Raw genomic sequence first — 16,944 nt, 5'->3', positions numbered from 1 at the left:
ACAGTCTTAATCATTATGTGTACTGTCAATTCTACGACAGCGTTCATTCACACACGGCCAGTTGCCTCCTACTGTGTTGGCGACCGCTCCACGTGCGTTTCAAAACAATCCCAGTTGTATTCTCATTCAGCTCTCTAAGGTCGCTTTCACGCTGGTGGACTCGGTGCGATTCGGGGGGGTGAAGTTGCAACATTGTTTCATTTGGCATTTGGTCTGGTTCGCTTTCACACATGCAATTTGCCAAGCGCACCAAACTTTGTGAACAATGTCATGTGGTCGAAATGGTCACTCGTCTATTGGACAGAATATAGAGGGGAAATCTCTCCTCTTCTGCCGCCTTGCCTGCTGAGGGCTGACTGACTGCACACAAGTGAATCCGCGAAACACAACCTATAGAGAAACATCATCCTTTATGTGATCTTGGGATTTCTGGTTTTACTTTGGTGTTACTATCAAATAAATATTTTACAAGCAGCAGATGAGGCAGCGAGCTGTTGGGTCCAACATCATTCTGCAGATGAGAGGAGACAGCGAGGCAGCGCGGTGCGCACTGCGCACCAACCCGTGTGCGCGCCGCAGTGTTTTGCTTCCTTCTACCGCCTTCTACTCATGATGCACTGCCTTTCCTATATTTGCTCTTGTGTTTGGTTCGGTTTGTTTTCACACCACAAACGAACCGTGCAAGTGACCAGAGGTCACTTGCAAATTAACCGAGACCCACGTTTTCAAGCGGACCAGAGTTCGAACTCTGGCGCGGTTAAAGCGGCCCAAACAGCTTATACTGTATGTGAAAGCGACCTAAATATTGGCATTGACATAGGCGAAGTTTGAACTTTAAGGTTAGGGCTCACACAAAAACTGGAGGAAAATTAATGATTAGAATACCAGCAGCTACATTTTCATCTCCCGACATGCCCAATGAGTGATGGAATATTGCAAAAATTGCCATAGAAACCAAGTCAAGTCAAGTCAAGTTTATTTATATAGCCCTAATTCACAAGCATGTCTCAGAGGGCTTCACAGAAAGTATGTCTAGCTGATTCTAGCTAACACACAGTAACAAGAATATACAGAATAAAGATAACATTTGAGCATTTGAAGAAAGCAGGAGAGTGGAGGAGGGAGGGAGAGGGAGGAGGGAGGAGAGGGGGGAGGTGGGGAGAAAATAGGAAATGTGGAGAGGTGGGAGGGCGCAGGGGAAGGAGAGCAGTGGGAATGTGAGAGAGGGGAGAGGACAGAGAGGAGGAGAGAACAGAGAAGGAGAGGTGGAAGGGTACAGGGGAGGTAGAGTAGAGGTAGGGTCTAGGGTGGAGGGAGGGAGGGAGGAGAGGGGGGAGGTGGGGAGAAAATAGGAAATGTGGAGGAGGAGAGAACAGGGGAGGAGAGATGAGGGTGCAGGGGAGGGAGAGCCAGGGTAGGGGTAGGGTCTAGGGTTGGGGGAGGGGAGGGAGTAGGATACGGGCCCGGATTAGGGCGAGGGTGGGGAGAAATGGGAAATGTGGAGGAGGAGAGAACAGAGAAGGAGAGGGTGCAGGGGAGGGAGAGCAGGGGGAATGTGAGAGGGAGGAGAGGGCAGAGAGGAGGAGAGAACAGAGAAGGAGAGGTGGGAGGGCGCAGGGGAAGGAGAGCAGTGGGAATGTGAGAGAGGGGAGAGGACAGAGAGGAGGAGAGAACAGAGAAGGAGAGGTGGAAGGGTACAGGGGAGGTAGAGTAGAGGTAGGGTCTAGGGTGGAGGGAGGGAGTAGGATACGGGCCCGGATTAGGGCGAGGGTGGGGAGAAAATGGGAAGTGTGGAGGAGGAGAGAACAGAGAAGGAGAGGTGGGAGGGTGCAGGGGAAGGAGAGCAGGGGGAATGTGAGAGAGGGGGGAGGACAGAGAGTAGAGGTGCAGGGGAAGGAGAGCAGGGGAAGAAGAGCAGGGCGAATGTGAGAGAGGGGGGAGGACAGAGAGTAGAGGTAGGGTCTAGGGTGGAGGGAGGGAGTAGGATACGGGCCCGGATTAGGGCGAGGGTGGGGGGAAAATGGGAAATGTGGAGGAGGAGAGGACAGAGAAGGAGAGGTGGGAGGGTGCAGGGGAAGGAGAGCAGGGGGAATGTGAGAGAGGGGGGAGGACAGAGAGGCAGAGAAGGAGAGGTGGGAGGGTGCAGGGGAAGGAGAGCAGGGGGAATGTGAGAGAAGGGAGAGCAGGAAGTGGCAGGGATTCAGGAAAATAGGGGAGAAGAGGAGAAGGAGCAGAGGGGGGGGAGAATGAGGAGAGAGCAGGAGAAGGGAGGGGGGGGCGGTGGGATGTGGGGGAGGAAAGAGCATGGAAAGAGAGGAGAACAAGAAGGGGGAAGAAGGGAAGAAGCGGGGAAAGGGGGAAAGAGAGGGGGGGGGGAGAAGATCAGACAACTGACTACTCTAAGCATTAACCAGAGCTAACTGGGACATAGTATCTAGCTAATCTACAGCCTAATCTGGCCTATCCTACCCTGCTCTAGTCTGATTTTAGCCTGAACACTAACAGGTCAGCCTTAGGCTGTAGCTAATCTATCGCCTACCTAAGCTGTTCTAAACCAACCGGCAGCCCTCGACCAGTGATGAAGAGCACCGATGCCCCCCGACCCGGCCCCCGCCCACATATGGCGTGGGAGGGAAGGCCAGGCCGGGACACAGCGGCACCCCCTCACCCCCAGTGAACGCAAGAAAACCTTTCCACCATATGGATCGCCGCATGGATTGCCCCAGTGACTTGGCTGAGGAGGAACCTTGTGAGGTCGTTGTGCTAGGGGCCAATTGCTGCGGCCCAGGCGGACCCAGCCCCCACGCGACCCGCCCCCCCAGCCCCCAGCCACCAGCATAGTGACTGAGAGCGTGAGAGCAGGCCACGCGGGGCCTAAACCAAACTCACAACCCACAATGATTCCATAGGAATTCAGAAAACAGAATTTAAAATCAGTCATCTGCTGGAACAAATCTTTTCCAATCAAAGTCATTTTGACTCAGATCTAACATGTCATAATTCCAGGTACAGCACAAAAGCAATTACGAGTGAAAATTGTACTGCCAGCTCATTACTATAGCGCACGCAAATGAGAAATGATATGAGAAGGTGAACCAAAATGCTGACCACAAATAAAGTCTGAGAGGCCTACAGTATAACTCCATGAGCAGTGAGAGCCTCAGTGAGGCCTGGTGAAGGTATGAAGCCTCACCCCTCCATGGCATGGAGAGGTTCTGCTCTTTACATCAAGGCTATATGCTCAGATATTGGCTCATAATAGCCTAAATGTCAGCCAATCCAGACAAAAGCGTGCCTTTTCCTTTTATATAGTCTGCATATTGAGTGTGCATTCTGCTACTCTGCCAAATTAATCACGTGTCATTTAAAAATCAGCATACCTGTTTAAACCTGATTGCAGCAGGCATGCAATCTAATGTTGACATGTTATGATAGATGCTGTGTCACCTTGATCTTAGAGCGGGTTCCAGTGCCGGTCTCGTTGGAGCCATTCTGTGTGCAATTCCATGGCGTGCGTGAGTTGAAGAAGCACGTGCCTCTACTCCCGAGTGGAGGCGTAACATTACACTACATGGACAGTTGCGGACACCAAGGGCGAGTCGTAGGCTAGTTCTGAAGTCTGCTTGGACTTGGAGGATGCGTGGAGAGAGAGAGAGGGAGTGAGGGAGAGAGAGGAGAAAACTAAGTCACCTAATAATGAGCAGGTGTTATAATTAAAAAATATTGTTAATAGCCCATTTAAATCCGTATGCATTTTGGCTACGGCCATGTAGAGGGTTCAGTGAACCCCCTGAACCAATGCAAACTTTACCCATGGCCATCGAAAACCCCATATTGGTTGACCCCTACACAGTGAATAATTCCTTTCCTTTGAATGGGTTTGTATATTTTGCTATGGCACATTCCCACTAATTTTGACAGTGCAGAACACCAAATAATTATGCTCAGACTGGATTATTTTAGCCAGGTCATAGGTTCCTGAGAAAAATGCAACATAATCAGCTACAGCTACCTCCGAATTGCACTGGAGAAGGATAACTGAAATGAGATAGGTGCAAACAGATGACATAAGACTTTGAAACAACATGCCTAGGACTAAATTGGTACATCTTTCCAACAATATTGGTACTGTAAATCACTGCCCCAGCAAAATACTGCACAGGCCGAGTCCATTTTATCTCAACCCCTAAGTCCCCTGTTACCAGTTACATGTACGCTCTGGAATGTCTATCCACTTTTCTCACACTTCATGAGAATGTTCTCTCTCGTCTCTTTCTGCTATCAAAGCTGCGAAGAGTCGACCACAACACACTCCCAAATGCATCAGCTGTTCAGCAGCAGGCAAAGCTTGATGTTATGCAGAGCTCTTCTGCACTCATGGAAGCAAAAGGCTTTTAAGTTCACATTGAGCAGCTGTGGGATGATGACAAAAAAACCCTCTTCACAGTTTAGTGTTTAGTGTTTTCACACATGCACACGGCAGTCGAGGAATACTGGAGTTCTGAAAAGCACACCTGATTTTATGGATTAAGCACCAGATGAGTCTACAATGTCAGTTTTTTTGTTTGTTTGTTTTTTGCCGTTTTTCATCAATTAACCAATTGAATTAGTCTTACAGGTTTCTTGTGGGTCATTGAACTCCTTGAAAGTCTGTGAATTTGAGGGGGGGAATCAAGGCCTTGAAAGTTGTTGAAAATAGACATACAGTAAATAGACATGGGTCATTGAAATTGCTTGAATTTATATACTTGCAAGAATATAAATTTAACTTCTTTTGATTTTTTTAACTAAACTTTTAACTAATCTAGTAAATAGGCTACGACCGTCTGTGCGATGGTCACGTGCGCGTGCACGAGTGACTGAAGTCAAATCATACAGGTTAAACATCGGCAAGCAAGTGAGAAAGCTCACATTAAAGGCCCATTCCGTCAATTGTCACTGATGCCGGTGGCCGTTAGAGTAACTGCAGGCAGCGTGTGAACGAGCTGACGCGCGGGCACCATACTCGCACGCGCACAAGCAGTTGCCTGGCAACAGCAGAGGTGTTGTTTGCTTTGTAACGTTAACTCATAAAAGTCACTTGAAAACGGCAACCTGGACAATTTATCGGTCAGATCAGCCTCGAGATGCCTAGGAAGGATTCTGGATGAATTATCGGACGTTATTGTGGCATGTTTGGCCGTGTTTTGGCTTACATTGACTGCGGGGGAATGGATAGGATATTCACGTTACCGTGAGCCAGGAACTACCCTGCTTCCCCTGTATGTACGGTACCGTGTAATGCCTGGAGTTGACCAAACTGAACAATCAAACAATGTTTCATAAGCATAACAGTAACGTTAGGCATATTTACGACTGTTACATTCATTATCCACACAAGACGGTAACGTTATTAGTGGAGCTCGGTGGTAATTTCTATAAATGTAAATTAATATTAGTTAGCCGCGATTAGCATCAAGCTAACGTTACTATGTGCAGTCCCACTGCAGCTGCAGTCAGAGCCTTCTCCCCCGGTACGTCTTGACCAAACTGAACAGTCAAACAATGTACCGTAAGCATAACAGACAGTCGGCTAATGTTAGGCATATTTCCGACTGTTAGATTCATTATCAACACAAGACAGTAACGTTATTAGTGGGGCTGGTGGTAATTTCTATAAATATAGCTAAATCTATTAGTTAGCCGCGTATAGCATCAAGCTAACGTTATGGTTATAATAGGCAGACTCACCACCGCAGCTAACTGCAGTCAAACAATAATGTTCCATGACCATAAGCCATAAGCATAACGGTAACGTTAGGGTTGCATTACTTCACACAAGACGGTAATGTTAGCAGAGTTTCTGACCAGGTGGTCAGATACTTGTACTACGGAGTGACAATAAAAATCTTGAATCTTGAAAATCCATTAGCAAGCAGCTAACGTTATCTGGTCAAAACCACATTACAGTAGCTACAAGCAGCAAGTTCCCTGTATGAACCGAAAACACAGTCCTGATTCTAGTTTCCCCCCGATGTCGGTCACATTGCTGCTGTCTGGCCAGACGGGCTTCATTAGATAAATATTTATTTATTTATTTAGTGTGGACTTTTTCTGGAGTCTGTGTTGTTGTTTCCTTTTGCTAGCAGCTAGCTAGCAGCTAACGTAACATTAGCCATTTCCTGTTAGCCGTCTAGGACAAGAGGCAGGCTCGTGAACGCGCAGACGTCACATCCTCTAGCTGTGGCGGGAAATGCTCACCCCTTTGAAACTGCGGTATTTCCATGTATCTTCTGAACGGCTGGTCGGAGAGAAACGCCCCTGGTCGTTACGTCAAGGCACATTCACTCATTGCCAATAAAAAACACTTTGTGCACATTTATTTCTCGCCAGAACCGACGGAATGGGCCTTTAAGCGAACCTTTAGCTATGCCTGGAAAATATAAATATTCTCATTGTTGTAACAGTAATTAACCTTGACCCATGTCTCAAACTCTGCCGTGTTGGGTCCTTGAATTTTAAGGAATTGGGCCTGGAAAGTCCTTGAGAAGTCATTGAATTTGATGTTTAAGAAGGTGTGGGAACCCTGGTCTTAACATTTATATATAATTTATATAGAACCCCCATTATATATAGTTCCCACATATATATAGCTCCCTTTCACATGCAAAGAGTGCCCATTTTCCAAGATCTACTTGAAGACTCACAACCAAAACGACATGCACATTAGATCATTGTTCTTCACTCTGTCCTAATTCAAAACAAATGCGCCACATGTATCCTTTCCTCATTGCTCAGTGGGTCATGTTTATGTATGTTTTAATTTTGGTTAATCTGAGGGCTCGGGTCTCGTAGCCAACAGGCTCTACGGTTACAGTGAGGATAACTACTGTCCCCTGGAGATTAACTGTAAATGTAATGATGATGGTGACCTTTCCACGGAAACCACTCGTGTTCATTCTGCATCCTAGTTTAGAATGAATGATATATAATTGACTTACTCTTTTCCATAATACATTCTTAGGTCAGCCAGCGCAGAATACAACATGGAAGTTAGACAGGTCTTTTTGAGTGTCTGACGACCACAGTGTATGCGGGGAGTCATCTAGCGCTATATGACACGGCTATGATTTCCTCATGGAATCTGGTTTCTCTGCCCTGCAAATTGCAGACTAGACTATTTCCACCTATTCCAAGATAGCTCTGCTGTGTATTTTCCAGAGGTTAATTTATTGTATTTTTTCCAAAGGTACAACTATATCTTCTTCCTACGCTCCTGATATTGTTTTTATAATGCATGAAGAGGGCTAACGGACAGGCAAGGCGTTTCTGTTGTATTTCAGGGTGGCGTTGACTTGCTGGGGCTGTCAGGTCTAGAGAATTACAAGAAGAGGCAGATTCAGTTCAGTTCAGTGATGTATATACAGAGTAGGCCAAGGTGGGAATTTCGTCATTTTACTCTTAGTTCACACAGAAAACCTACGCCTTGCCTTGCCTCAACCCACGCCTACGCCTGCAGACCTTGAGCTGGGCGTGAACCTATTACACACTTTTGTGATCACACCGCACGCCTATTCCATGCTGAACCTGGAGCCGAGTCACAAGCGCCTCTCCTCTCTCCCGACTGTATTTTTTCATGTGTGGTCCCGAATTATCATAGGTAAAATAAATCGGATGTATTTAATGTTCTATTGATGCTGGATATGTATAACCAGGTCTGACTATAGTCGGACATTTTAGAGAGGTGATCCTGCAAGAATATGTGCTGGCACAACAACATTGTCCATCTTGCTTCTTCGGTGGCTATTCTCTCTCATGAAGATGTGTTTGCAGACAGGGAGAAAGCCCCACGTGATAGCCACCCGTCAATCTCTCTCTCTCTCTCTCTCTGCTCAACACTGTTGTAACTCCATTTTATTTTGAAATTCAGTTGACTTTGCCATTTCCCACGGATATTGTCGCGTTTTTCTTTCATGGCTTGACAGAAGAAGCCTGCCTGCACGCGCCTTGTCGGCTTGAAAATAGAACTCACGCCTAAACGATAAAATCGGCAAGGCACAGGCAAGGCGTGGGTACACGCAGGGTTCACGCTCAGGCGGCCGGTGTACACAGCCTCGTTGACTAAAACGGACGCCTATTTAAAAGCGTGGGTAAAGGCAAGGCATAGGCAAGGCTTGGGTCGCCGGTGTGAACCCAGCCTTAGGGGCAAGGCCATCTGGCCTTCGGCGTCGCAATCTTTTTTAGTGCACAAGGCCACATGCCAGCACACAAAAGCAATTGCTCTTTTGACATCGTGAAGAGCGATTTCCAGAAATGTGTGTTAAAATTAGTCAATTACACATCCTTTGAGGGCAGGCTACATTACACTGAGACCCCTGATGCTTTTAAAGCAACTGACAGTAGCAGGCTGGTAGCAGGGCACAGCTGCCAAGGTGGCCTTAGAGATCTCAGGGCATCGGCCTCCATGGCCTCTGTGTAATTCCCACCCTGTATAGCCCCTTATCACACCAGCATGTCTCAAAGGGCCTTTGACATAGCATCATCTAGGATGGTCCGATCTGATACTCAGTTTCGGTATCAGAGCCGATCCGGCCAAAATCACTGGATCGGATATCTGAGGGGGAAAAGAGGTAGAATCCGATCCGATCCATTAGCCTAAACTATCATGTAAAATGCACGCCGCCCGTCACGGGGAAGAGAGATACGAACACGTCAACGCGAGCAGCACAGCAGCAGCATGACTGAGTGCACTTTAATATGATGCGAGTAGGCTATTTAAGTGTTGGAAACGTCAACACCGCAGACTGCCTGATACGAGGTCGCTGAATCAAACAAACAACCTGACCGCAATAGAGAGAGGGAGAGGGGAGAGTTCCACTCCAACAAGCTAAGGTGAGAAACAAAAACTAGACTAGAGCCGCGGTCAATTCAGCAGCACAACACACCACAATATCACGATCAACATGTTACCATTCCCATCTAGAAGTGAAGTAAAATCTATGCACTTTCTGGCAGATTAACGCTATAGGAATAGGCGAAATAAATCCTAATGAACACTCACCAATAAGTTGCCATTAGCCTCAGCTGCGAGGTGTGTGTGTGTGTGTGTGTGTGTGTCTGTGTGTGTGCGTGTGCGTGTGCGTGCGTGCGTGCGTGTTTGTGTGTGTGTGTGTGTGTGTGTGTGTGTGTGTGAGAGAATGAGAGAGAGAGAGAGAGAAGGCTTGAAAAGAAGCAGCATTAGTGCATTACTGAGTCTATGTTCTGGGCTATATAGTCTTTCATTTAGGGAATAAATATTGTTCCACAAATTGAACGTGATGTTTAGATGGCTGGGTTAAGCAAAGTGCATTGGTAAATTTATTATTAACAGCTTAGTTGTATAAGCGAGGGAAAAAGATCAGATCGGATTGATATCTGTATTGGCAGATACTCAAGGTTGTGGTATCGGTATCGGATCGGATATGGAAAAAGTGGTACACTATCTTGCCATCCCTAGTATATACTACATCATATATCTACACATAACATAGGTTACAATACATCACTACACAAACACAGGACTGTAGGAGGAAACCCACGCAAACACAGGGAGAACATGCAAACTCCACACAGAAAGGATCGGGGTGGAGATTCGAACCCACAACCTTCTTGCTGTGAGGCGACAGTGCTAACCACTGAGCCACCGTGCTGCCCAAGTCTTTACTGTAAATCCCACTCGCATGTAATGAGACGCTGATGATTCTACCATGCCCACCACATGTCAGTATCTTATAGGATCAGTCATATACTATGGAAACCATAATAATGTTATGGTCATAATAATGTCTTGCAACAGTAAAAAAATAACAAAAAAAAAGCTCTGTGTCAGACGTTTTTGTTCATGGGTGGGAATGTTTATTTGCCTATTGTGTGGGAATGGTTGGCTAATCAGAATATATTCAATAGAAATGCAATAACTTTTTAAAATAAATTGATGGAACAGTGCAGTCATACTTCATTTCTTTGGTATTTAATTTTGAAAATTTTGTTGAAGCAGCAACAATAGTCACGGCATTCCTTCTCTGAAAAACCTCTGTGGTTTGTCAGCACTTGAAGCACGGAAAAGAAGAATTAGGAAAGTTGGCCTAAGCCACATGTGATCTCATTACCCCACAAATGATGTTAGTACAACATAATATGATGTCATATCACTTTTAGACAGATATTCCTGGAATGTTCCCTTTTTACAAGAGTCGAACGGGGTGCGTTTCCCTCAAGTAGCCCTCAGACAGATTTGTTGAGGTTGGCTGTTGCAATATGTGCCTGCGAAATGCCTCCTGGTTTCAATCAGGATTTTTCCAAAAATAAAGAAACAAAATTCCTAAATGTCCTCCAATTAATCTCACATGACTCCTCTTGTGTATGCCTTCAGTTAGAATCAGCTCTGTCACAAGTCCACACATATTAATGAGGATTTATTAGAAATCATGTATTGGAAATGATTATGAAGCTACTGGTAAGGAATCTTGCAAAATAACGCGGGTGTGTGTGTACGCCGTTAAATTGAATAGGATTAGGTAAAAGAGGGTCAAATGAGGTCTTACAGGAATAAATTGTTGGGTTGGGTCAACAAACGATGGTCTGATTTATGCAATTACTCATTTTACTACCAGCTCACTTTACTTTTTCAATTTGAATGGAGAAAATTGATAGCTGATGCACAACCTAACATCCAATCATTCCATCCAAACAAACTGAAGCGTCTTTGAGTCCCTGAAAAAATATTGCACAAGGTTCCTTTTGCCAAGGATACTCAAAGGTCAACAACACACACAAACTACACACACACACACACAAACTACACACACACACACACACACACACACACACACACACACACACACACACACACACACACACACACACACACACACATGAAATGCCATTGTCAGAGCTCTTCCCTCTCATGTTGAGCGATAGATATTTCCGCTTTATTAACATCTCACATTTTTGCTTTAAAGATTGATGAGCCAAGATTGAAACCTGGTGAAAGCAGTAACAGAGATTGATTATGCTGCAGTTCAGAGTAATCGCCTGACAACATGATTGGAACTCTAGGTATAATTTTGGTTTCCTTTGGAAATAAATACTTTGAATGTCGTTACACAGAGCAAGCACATCAGTTTCTGGAGTAGATTCGGTCAGCAGGGAATATCATTGTCTATCCCACTACAGTATGTCACTGCCGGTCACACTTTTCATCTTGTCGTCTTCCTTGTCCTCTCAAGCCACCTCTAACCATTCAACAGTGGACAGATGCTTTCTCTGGTGATGGCCAGTCTCCATAGTAGGGTCTCGTTCTTTCTCCCTGTCTCTCTCTCTCTTTCTTTTTTTTCAAAACGAGAAGGTTCAGTCATCGGCAAACACCATCAAATGTGTTTCCAATTAAATCAGATGTCCACAGGCAAAAACAAACCCTGCACACTGGAATGATGCTCCATGATGTTTATTTGTGTGGACGTGTCAACCTCTGTTGCTCTTTGTCAGGCATACTGTATACTGAGCCTCATGCCAGCTGTATACTGAGCCTCATGCCAGCTGTATACTGAGCCTCATGCCAGCATACTGTATACTGAGCCTCATGCCAGCTGTATACTGAGCCTCATGCCAGCTATATACTGAGCCTCATGCCAGCATACTGTATACTGAGCCTCATGCCAGCTGTATACTGAGCCTCATGCCAGCTGTATACTGAGCCTCATGCCAGCATACTGTATACTGAGCCTCATGCCAGCTGTATACTGAGCCTCATGCCAGCTGTATACTGAGCCTCATGCCAGCATACTGTATACTGAGCCTCATGCCAGCATACTGTATACTGAGCCTCATGCCAGCATACTGTATACTGAGCCTCATGCCAGCTGTATACTGAGCCTCATGCCAGCTGTATACTGAGCCTCATGCCAGCATAATGTATACTGAGCCTCATGCCAGCATACTGTATACTGAGCCTCATGCCAGCTGTATACTGAGCCTCATGCCAGCATACTGTATACTGAGCCTCATGCCAGCATACTGTATACTGAGCCTCATGCCAGCATACTGTATACTGAGCCTCATGCCAGCATACTGTATACTGAGCCTCATGCCAGCTGTATACTGAGCCTCATGCCAGCTGTATACTGAGCCTCATGCCAGCTGTATACTGAGCCTCATGCCAGCTGTATACTGAGCCTCATGCCAGCATACTGTATACTGAGTCTCATGCCAGCTGTATACTGAGTCTCATGCCAGCTGTATACTGAGTCTCATGCCAGCTGTATACTGAGCCTCATGCCAGCTGTATACTGAGCATCATGCCAGCATACTGTATACTGAGCCTCATGCCAGCATACTGTATACTGAGCTTCATGCCAGCATACTGTATACTGAGCCTCATGCCAGCTGTATACTGAGCCTCATGCCAGCATACTGTATACTGAGCCTCATGCCAGCTGTATACTGAGCCTCATGCCAGCTGTATACTGAGCCTCATGCCAGCATACTGTATACTGAGCCTCATGCCAGCTGTATACTGAGCCTCATGCCAGCATACTGTATACTGAGCCTCATGCCAGCTGTATACTGAGCCTCATGCCAGCTGTATACTGAGCCTCATGCCAGCATACTGTATACTGAGCCTCATGGCTCATGCCAGCTGTATACTGAGCCTCATGCCAGCTGTATACTGAGCCTCATGCCAGCATACTGTATACTGAGCCTCATGCCAGCTGTATACTGAGCCTCATGCCAGCTGTATACTGAGCCTCATGCCAGCTGTATACTGAGCCTCATGCCAGCATACTGTATACTGAGCCTCATGCCAGCTGTATACTGAGCCTCATGCCAGCATAATGTATACTGAGCCTCATGCCAGCATACGGTATACTGAGCCTCATGCCAGCTGTATACTGAGCCTCATGCCAGCATACTGTATACTGAGCCTCATGCCAGCATACTGTATACTGAGCCTCATGCCAGCTGTATACTGAGCCTCATGCCAGCTGTATACTGAGCCTCATGCCAGCTGTATACTGAGCCTCATGCCAGCATACTGTATACTGAGTCTCATGCCAGCTGTATACTGAGTCTCATGCCAGCTGTATACTGAGTCTCATGCCAGCTGTATACTGAGCCTCATGCCAGCTGTATACTGAGCATCATGCTAGCATACTGTATACTGAGCCTCATGCCAGCATACTGTATACTGAGCTTCATGCCAGCATACTGTATACTGAGCCTCATGCCAGCTGTATACTGAGCCTCATGCCAGCTGTATACTGAGCCTCATGCCAGCATACTGTATACTGAGCCTCATGCCAGCTGTATACTGGGCCTCATGCCAGCTGTATACTGAGCCTCATGCCAGCATACTGTATACTGAGCCTCATGCCAGCTGTATACTGAGCCTCATGCCAGCATACTGTATACTGAGCCTCATGCCAGCTGTATACTGAGTCTCATGCCAGCTGTATACTTAGCCTCATGCCAGCTGTATACTGAGCCTCATGCCAGCTGTATACTGAGCATCATGCCAGCATACTGTATACTGAGCCTCATGCCAGCATACTGTATACTGAGCCTCATGCCAGCATACTGTATACTGAGCCTCATGCCAGCTGTATACTGAGCCTCATGGCAGCTGTATACTGAGCCTCATGCCAGCATACTGTATACTGAGCCTCATGCCAGCTGTATACTGAGCCTCATGCCAGCATACTGTATACTGAGCCTCATGCCAGCTGTATACTGAGCCTCAGCCAGCATACTATATACTGAGTCTCATGCCAGCATACTGTATACTGAGCCTCATACGAGCATACTGTATACTGAGCCTCATGCCAGCATACTGTATACTGAGCCTCATGCCAGCTGTATACTGAGCCTCATGCCAGCTGTATACTGAGCCTCATGCCAGCTGTATACTGAGCCTTATGCCAGCATACTGTATACTGAGCCTCATGCCAGCTGTATACTGAGCCTCATGCCAGCTGTATACTGAGCCTCATGCCAGCTGTATACTGAGCCTCATGCCAGCATACTGTATACTGAGCCTCATGCCAGCATACTGTATACTGAGCCTCATGCCAGCATACTGTATACTGAGCCTTGTGTGAGCATACTGTATACTGAGCCTCATGCCAGCTGTATACTGAGCCTCATGCCAGCTGTATACTGAGCCTCATGCCAGCTGTATACTGAGCCTCATGCCAGCTGTATACTGAGCCTCATGCCAGCATACAGGGTGGGAATTACATGGAGGCCATGGCCTCCATTGCCCCTCTGGCCGTGAAGCCCTGAGATCCCTAAGGCCACCTTGGCAGTGCCCTGCTACCAGCTTGCTACTGTCAGTTGCTTTAAAAGCATCAGTGGTCTCAGTTTAATGTAGCCTGCCCTCAAAGGATGTGTAATTGAATCATTTTAACACACATTTCAGAAGAATCGCTCTTCATGTTCATGATGTCAATGGTTAGCACTTTATGATCAGCACTTTGTCTCTTATGTCCTGTGTCTTTTATTGTTATTATTGCTGTTTTCTTTCTTCTCTGACACAGTGTAGAGGCAGAGACCTAAATCCTATTTCATTTCACTGCATGTTTTACTTTGTATGACATTGTATGTGACAAATAAAGTACCCTTGAACCCTTGAATAGAGCAATGGCCTTTGTACCCTGGCATGTGGCCTTGTGCCCTAAAAAAATTGCAATGCTGAAGGCCAGATGGCCTTGGCCCTAAAATGACGAAATTCCCACCTTGCTGTATACTGAGCCTCATGCCAGCATGCGGCTCGGTATTTTCTTAATTTCTTTCTGTCATGGTTTAGTACCTACAGTAGCACCTGGTTAACATTGTTTGGATGTGCATACCATTGACTGGTGCATACACAGGTAAAAACAACAACAGCATTAACAACTTGTCAAAACAATGATGTATGTCTCATATTTAAAAGTGTTTTGTTTTAAGAGTAGAGCCAATCTTATCTGCAGAAGATGTGTATTGCTTTAATAAAAATGCACATTAAACAATATTTCAAGTCTATAAACAATTTAACAATCGACATGTTGCCTCTCCAAAAAAACATTTAATTTCCTTATTGGCCAAGAGGGCTGTTCCACCACCTAGATAATGCTGACCTACTCAGAATGCCTGTTTATATATCTGTTTACGTCCTCTCTCAATCATGAATAGGAGGGTAATGGTCCTTAGATTTTGTAATTAGTAATAGGTGGGAGGTCAACGATATCAGTGGGGCTCTTTAGCTGGCATCTGGCTGCCAGATTGGAGTTTAGTACCTGTGGATGTGGGAAAAAGAAACAGCTCAGGTCTCATAGAGACGGTGCAAATGTGCACAGCATGACCTGCCACATTTTCCCATAGTTGCCACATTAGTTATACTTTGGTATGACGAGCATTTAGTCTTGTTAGGATGGTAGTTTGTATGGTAGATTTGATTTACAGCCTTAGCGTGTGCCAGCTACCTAATGTGTTCAGCATGGACCAGACGGTATGAAGCCTCTTGTTATTAGAATACAGCAGAGCATGTCTTAGTGCAGGGTCTTCTGAGCAGATACACTGGAATGTGACGGTGCTGTTTTTCCTCTCAGGTCCACAGCTGTCTATGGGAAAGCAAGAGGCCTTTGACATCTTCAGGAGGGACCATCAGGACCGGCTGACTATTGAGGACAACAAGACTCTACTCAGACAGAGGTTAGCAGAACCAAAAGTCATTGACATGATAAGTTCCCAACTTGATGTTTCCCATAAACAGACCGACCGAGCATCTCTTCCACAGTCTCACATGTGGAGCCTTTGTAGCTTTCACCATCAGGGAAACGTGGACCGTTTGTGTGGAAGGCCCTTAATACTGATCCCATCTGCACCATCTGGAACAGCCTGTGCTGTTTTCCTCAATTTGCAATTCACTGTTTTAGGTATCAAGTGTAGTGGAGCCCTAGCCAATTGGCATTTACAGTATAATAGAAAAGTGCACTTGGTCGTGTCTAGGGATGCACCGATCGATCGGCACGTGACCGGAAATGGCCGATTTTCACGTGATCGGCCTCGATCGGTGATCTGCGCCGGTCACTCTAAATAGCCGATTCTGTGAGCCGATTTTCACATGACGTGCGCGCACCCCAAAGCACCGAGACAGGCACCCAGCCACCACGCCACACACGCCAGCATACCTTCCTCGTTGTGGATTTTTTTCACCGTCAGTGAACTTGACAAAGCTCGCAGTTTGTCACACATGCAAGTCGAAAATAAGCCGTGGAGACAGAGATGCGGCCGAGTCCCGCTCGGCTGGAGTGCAGTCTGAGCGGCTCGCTTCACCTCACTGGCCCCTCTCTCTCTGCTCTCTCTCCCCGGGAAGCGGTCCTCCAGCAACCCGCCACCGCGCACAGCCGGCTTGGCGAGGTGAACGTGAGCATTGTGTCCATTCCCCGACCTGCCATTTCCATTCCACATCAGCGCTGCTGCCTCAGCCTGTCAGTCATGTTGCAACGTGGTGGATACAGGAGAGACTATTTGTTTCGTATTGCAAATAGAACGACATGAGAACGACGGACATAATATTAAAAATGCATCGGACTCACAAGTGTGCAACGTTTTCTGTGCGTGATGATATTTTTTCGGATGGCAGATAAAAATACGCATACCAAACTTCGGACTGTGTGTAAACTCCGCCTGATATTCAGACTGAAGATCGTTACTGTAACTCATAAACTCATTTCCCCTCTACTCAAGAGGACTGGTCTGGAGCCAGTCTATAGCCTAAACTCCTTGTCCATGGATCATTTTGATGTTCTGTTGCACCTGTTTTCTTTTGGAAAAGTAAATGCATGATAGCTGTGGGATATAGGCTATTGGATTTAATTAAATTTTTGTATTCATTGTATTTGCACAAAAAAGCTCTGTCCAGTAGCCTAACCTGGAACACTTTTATTT

At 46.2% G+C, this 16,944-nt stretch overlaps 1 protein-coding gene across 1 annotated transcript in view; it reads left to right on the top strand.

Moving 5' to 3' along the window:
* The window catches only part of kif6 (kinesin family member 6), a gene marked incomplete at both ends in the record, with an annotated part of 113,643 nt that overhangs the window by 62,625 nt on the left and 34,074 nt on the right, over positions 1-16,944 (top strand). Inside the window, one exon of the mRNA XM_083633012.1 lies at positions 15,603-15,705. Within this exon, the coding sequence (XP_083489138.1) occupies positions 15,603-15,705 (103 nt within the window). The remainder of the gene's footprint in view (positions 1-15,602; positions 15,706-16,944) is intronic.

Source organism: Poromitra crassiceps, assembly GCF_964638095.1.
Source record: "Poromitra crassiceps genome assembly, chromosome: 3".
NCBI lineage: Eukaryota > Metazoa > Chordata > Actinopteri > Beryciformes > Melamphaidae > Poromitra > Poromitra crassiceps.
This window is presented reverse-complemented; position numbering and strand designations above follow the sequence as displayed.